This window comes from Charadrius vociferus, unplaced genomic scaffold (assembly GCF_000708025.1).
Source record: "Charadrius vociferus isolate BGI_N301 unplaced genomic scaffold, ASM70802v2 scaffold559, whole genome shotgun sequence".
Taxonomy (NCBI): domain Eukaryota; kingdom Metazoa; phylum Chordata; class Aves; order Charadriiformes; family Charadriidae; genus Charadrius; species Charadrius vociferus.
Genome location: NW_009650252.1, coordinates 32,742 through 38,476, shown reverse-complemented (window position 1 = coordinate 38,476; position 5,735 = coordinate 32,742). Strand labels below are relative to the sequence as shown.

The window sequence follows — 5,735 nt, the reverse complement described above, 5'->3', positions numbered from 1 at the left end:
CCGTTACCGGGAGGGCGGCCCGGTCCCGCCTCCGTCCCGGGGCTGGGGAGGACTCCGGGGTCCCGCCCCGCTGCCGAGGCTCTGCCGAGCCCCGCCGGAGACGGCGCTGCTGCCGCTGCAGAGCCCCCGGCTCTCCCCTGCGGGACGCGGGACACCCCCACCCTCCCCGGTGTAAAAACCCTGTGGTTTTTACCAGGAGGAGTGGAGCACACTCTCCTTTACCACCTGCAGAGCTCCAGGGCGTGCGTGTTTGATGCTTCAAAAATAATAAAAAAACTAATGCAGAACAGATTCATCATCAAACGATGCTGGCAGAGCTACAACATCCCAACACTGGTGGTGGGACCAACCGTCAGGGAAGTGTCACCCTGTGCTTGCCCTGTCCTGGGGCCTGTATGGAGCAGTTGACACACTGGAGGGGAGTGATGCCATCCAGAGGGACCTGGACAGGCTGGAGAGGTGGGTCTGTGCAAACCTCATGAAGTTCAAGGCCAAGTGCAAGGTCCTGCACTTGGGTCCGGGCAATCCCAAGCACAAATCCAGGCTGGGCAGAGAATGGATGGAGAGCAGCCCTGAGGAGAAGGACTTGGGGGTGCTGGTGGGTGAGAAGCTCCACATGAGCTGGCAATGTGTGCTGGCAGCCCAGAAAGCCTCCCGTGCCCTGGGCTGCATCCCCAGCAGCGTGGCGGCCAGCAGGGCAAGGGAGGGGATTCTGCTCCTCTACTCCGCTCTGGTGAGACCCCATCTGGAATATTGTGTCCAGCTCTGGAGCCCTCAACATCAGAAGGACGTGGACCTGTTGGAGCACGTCCAGAGGAGGCCACGAAGATGCTGCAAGGGCTAGAGCCCCTCTGCTGGGAGGACAGGCTGAGAGAGTTTGGGGTGTTCAGCCTGGAGAAGAGAAGGCTCTGGGGAGACCTTATACCAGCTTTCCAGTATCTGAAGGGGGCCTACAAGAAAGCTGGAGAGGGACTTTTTGCAAGGGCATGTAGTGTGATAGGATGAGGGGGAATGGCTCCAAACTGGAAGAGGGGAGATTTAGATGAGATATTAGGAAGACATCTTTCTCTCTGAGGGTGGTGAGGCACTGGCGCAGGTTGCCCCGAGAAGCTGTGGCTGCCCCATCCCTGGAGGTGTTCAAGGCCAGGTTGGACGGGGCTTGGAGTAACCTGGGCTGCTGGGAGGTGTCCCTGCCCATGGCAGGGGGGTTGGAATAAGATGGTCTTCAAGGTCCCTTCCAACCTAAACCATTCTATGATTCTTCTACCAGCAGAGGTGGGGATGGGCACTGCCTGGTTCTGTCCCAGCATAAGCTACTGTGAGGTGCCGGCTGCTTTGCCATGACCCTCGGGTCATTCCCCAGGGAGAGAAACCAGGATGAAGCACCACACTGCAGGCCGACGTGCCACCTGAGGACATGAAGCATCCAAAGCTGGATCCAAAAGTCCTGTCATTCTGCTCCACGGGGTGCTGGAGCAGGTCTGCCCCTTCAGTGCAGGCCAGCAAAGTGCCAGAGAGCTTTGGGTGTCGGGAAAGAGAGATTCTCCCCATTCCCCTTGTGTTTCCCCATGCTGGATGTCAGCATGATGGGGAAAGAGGCCACAGCCATCAGGCAGCAAGACCAGTCTCTGGTGGGATGGACCACACTTTAGGAGGCCTCAAAATACCCTAAAAGCTTTGGGGTTCTGGAGTGGGGAAAAGGGCAATTCTTAAAAAATAAACAGAACAGCACAAACTAAAAGGCAGCATTAGCCAAAGCATGTTTATAAGGAAAAGCCTTTTCCCCATGGTGGCAGGGAAGGGTTGGGGGGGAAACATTCTCCCGATGCCCCAGCCAGCCTTGTAGAGGGATTTCCATCTCCCCCCACGGCACAGCTGAACTGACAGCGGGGAGTGAGGTAAGAAGCGGAGAGCGGCTGCGCAGGGTGACAGGCAAGGCTGTGGGCTGTCCTACCACCTGTGGTCACTCTGGAAAGCCTCCGTCCACTTGGAGGTGTCCATGAAGATGGAGGAGGAGCCATGGAAGAGCCAGAGGCAGGGCAGGGAGCCTTCCCGCGTCCAGAGGTCCTTGGTGCAGTCATACACCTCCATCTCCACCCGGTAGTCCCCGTCCATGCCCTTCCAGTGGCCACCGGTGACAAAAAGCCGATCGCCCAGTGGCACCATCCCACCATTCTCATGGAGTGTGTGCAGGAGCTGCACCTGTGCGAGGGGCAGGGTGAGATGTGCAGGGACCCCCCCAAGAATGTCCCGCTCCCACCACAGAGGACCTCAACCCACCAAGCACATCCCCATGACCCGTCATCTCTGAGAATTTTGGGGGGCCCTGGGGCCATGTCTTGCTTTTAGCAGCATCCCCATGTTGTGCTTGTACGGGAACAAGTTTTGCGGTGCTGTGGGAAGCAGGGGAGCCCGGGGGGGGCAGAGGGGACAGGCAGGATTTTGCTGGACAGTACAGGCAGGAGCCCCACAAACACCATGGGAGGGTGGTGCTGGAAAAAGGGGGGGAAGGGGAGTGGGCTTATGCAGTGTGAACGCTGCTTAAAATCACTAACGGCAAAAGCCGTGCTCCTAGTGCGGGTGTGACAGGGGAGCAGGGAAGGAAGGATTGGGGCATCTTCGGCTCCACCGGGGGTTAATAGTGCCAAGGGATGAGTAGGCAGGAGGGAGAGGGGGTGTGAGGGTATGGTTGTGGGGTGCTGGTGGGGAGGGAACTGCTGCCCCACCTCCCCAGGAGGGTGATTGCACCTGGCCACACATCCTGCTACCTTCTGCCAGATGTTAGCCTCTGGGTTGTACACGTGGACCTTCTTGGTGTTGTCTCCGATGAGGTAGATGAGTCCGTGCAGGGTGGCACAGCGTGGGGCCGAGAGGTACTTGGGGATGAAGGGGGACGTGATCACACTCCACAAATCTGCAAGGAGCAGCCGTCAGCAGCGCATCCCACCCTTGGCTCTTGCGGCAGCTGCTGGTGACCGAAAAAAGCCTTGCCAAGCCCGTGGCTATTTAAGGGGGAGTTTGAAAGGGAGGGGACAGAGCAGCCAGGCAGGGTGGCAGTGCGCCCCCCCATCCCAGATGAGGCTCTTGCATACAAAACAAAATGGAGGGGCTATTGTTTGTAGTGGTGGTGTGGGATGGGGGAGACCACCGCGGGCTGTGCAGAGGCTGCCCGAGGAGGTAGCATTGTCACAGGGGCTTAGTTTCTCCATAAGGCAGGCAGCCTCCCCCACCCGTCTGCCCCAGGGATCCTGCTCCGCTGAAGCACAGGTCTGGGCTGTGCTGGATGCCTGTGACTGAGGTCCGTGCTGCTGGCAGCTGTGCTCCTGACTGGGCCCTGGCCCCATGCCCCAGCTGTCACCAGACCCTGGTTGCATCCCATGGGGCTGTGCCTAGGGGCACAGCATGTCACCTGCCTGGGGGTCCCACCTAGTCCTGCTCTCCCGAGAAAGCATTGGTGGGGCGCGGCAGCAGGGCCAGCTCTCACCTTGGATGGGGTTGTAGCACTGCAGGGTGAGCGCATTGTACTTGACGGCACAGGAGCCCACCAGGTAGAGCTTCCCCAAGCAGCTGGCGGCTGCAAAATTGCTCACGTACTTGAGGGCTGGGCTGATGGCGCACCAGCTCTTGTTGTAGGGGTCATAGCGCTCCACCTCCACCACGTCCACTGTCGTCCCTGCAGGGCAGCAGGACACTGCAGCCACCCTGCTGCTCTGGGGACACCCACGGACCCCTGCCCCAGCAGCACCCAAGTGGCCTTTGCAGCCTTACCTCCAATGACGTAGATCTCGCCATTGAGAACGGCACTGGTGTGGTTTGTCCGGGCTCTCAGCATGGAAGCGATGGGCTTCCAGGCGCCATCCTTGGGGCAGAAGCGCCAGGCCTGGGTTGTCGACCACGTGTCATTCTGGGACCCCCGGGAGCCACCTGGGGAGGGACAGGTCAGGCGGGCCACCACCCCCTCTGAGCATAGCCGTCTCTGGGCATCCCTCGCCAGTGGCCCAAGAGGGGAGCAAGGAGAGGGCTCCACTCAGAGAGGAGGGCAGCCCCTGGCCCCACGCCAGTGCCCCATGCCCACATCTTTGCCCCCCATCCTCCATCCCCACCCCTTGGGGACCCCACCCCACACTTGGCAGCCTCGGCACCTACCTGTGACGTACACATCATTGTTCAGAGCCACCAGGGAAAAGCCCCATTTGTTGTAATCAGGAAAGTCAGGCAGAGCCATCCATCGCCCTGAAACCCAGCAGAGCCAGATGACCACTGCCAGCCAGCGATGATGCTTTTATGTTAGCCCTGTTTCACTCTTCCCTGCCCTCCCCTCCTCCCCACTGCCCCTGCTGACACCAGGAGGGTGTTTGGCAAGAGGTGGCTTTGGGGTAGACGGAGGGTTAATTAACACGCAGGAGGAGGTATGCACTTGCCCCATCCCTGCCATAGGCACTTACTGCTTTTGGGGTTGTAGAAGGCGAAGTTCCTGGGGGTGGCTGGCATCTCAAGGCCCCCATCCTCATCCTCACTCTCCTCCAGCACACGGCCACCGACCACCACCAGCACCTCCTCCAGCTTCTGCGGTGGGGTCGGGGGTTTCTTCCAGACACCAGCATTGCCCTGCCCCTGACGGAGGGGCCGGGGCAGGACCGTCAGGCTATGAGCTGAGCCTCCCTGCCCCCTTGGCTCAGGGGGTGGGATTTGGGGCAGGGGGTACCCACCATGGCACGGGATCGGGTGACAAGGGCCTTGCTGGCATCTGAGTCACGTACGAGGGGCTCGGTGACAAGCAGGTTCTGCAGGTATTGGTCAGGCAGCGAGACAAGGTGGGCCAGCTCCAGCAGCTCAGGCAGGAACTGGGCTCGGGGCCCCGGGTCATGGCGTACCCAGCGCAGCACAGCCTCAGCCAGGCTCTGCTCCTCCTGCACCTGCAGCTGATCGTTGGAGAGGTAGATGGCCAACCTCTCCTTGGAGAGCTGGAGGAACTCCTCCTGCTGAGAGACAGCTTCAAAGTTCTCCTGCAAGAAAGACCAGGCCTTGGAGGAGACCTCGGGGCAGCCGTGGCTCTCGCCGAACTCGCAGATACCTAGGCAGTTGGTGGCGTCCATCTGCTGCCGGAGGTAGCGGCTGCAGACCTTCTGGATAGTGGGGAAGTGGAGCTGGCTGGAGGTTCGCATCAGCCCCTCCACGTTGCCCTGGTTGATCGTGACCTTCCCTGTGTAGGCAAAGTCGAGCAGCATCTCCAGTGCGCCAGGGTCCACCTCCTTGAGCTCCACCCGTGCTGCAATGCTCTCAGCAAAGTCGCCAGAGAACATGGCGTGGAAGTAGTGGCTGCAGAGGGCCAGCACGCCGCGGTGGCAGGGGAACTCCTGCCCACCTGCCACCAGCGTCACATCTGCCAGTTTGGGGTTGGCACGCAGCTGCTGCAGCCCCTCCAGCACGCCCTGGGCGTGTGAAGGCAGGCAGAAGTCAAAGTCGTCCATGTTCCTCACCATGGTGCTGGGGATGGCCGCAGGGCCTTACCGGCAGACAAAGCCCAAGCAGAGCGTGGTGAGGGTGTCCCTGCCAGGAAAAGGCGATGACATCTTCCCCTCTCTCTCCCCCCTCCCCTGCACAACTACCCCTCCTGATTTACAGGCACAAGCAGGGGCAGAAATGCTCCCTGGAGCCCCGCCCCCGGTGGCTATGATTTCTCCTCCCCACCCTCCGAGCTGCCCTGCCCGGACTGCGACCCACTTTTTTTTTGG

At 60.5% G+C, this 5,735-nt stretch overlaps 1 protein-coding gene across 1 annotated transcript; it reads right to left on the bottom strand.

Annotated features, from left to right (window-relative positions):
* Positions 1-1,950: 1,950 nt before the first annotated feature.
* KLHL30 (kelch-like family member 30) lies at positions 1,951-5,483 on the bottom strand. The gene is made up of 7 exons (XM_009893066.1): positions 4,710-5,483; positions 4,446-4,614; positions 4,147-4,233; positions 3,769-3,924; positions 3,485-3,673; positions 2,769-2,914; positions 1,951-2,202 (listed from the first exon to the last, which is right to left on the bottom strand). The coding sequence occupies exons 1-7, from the start codon at positions 5,481-5,483 to the stop codon at positions 1,951-1,953; spliced, it is 1,773 nt and encodes a 590-aa protein (XP_009891368.1).
* Positions 5,484-5,735: the final 252 nt, after the last annotated feature.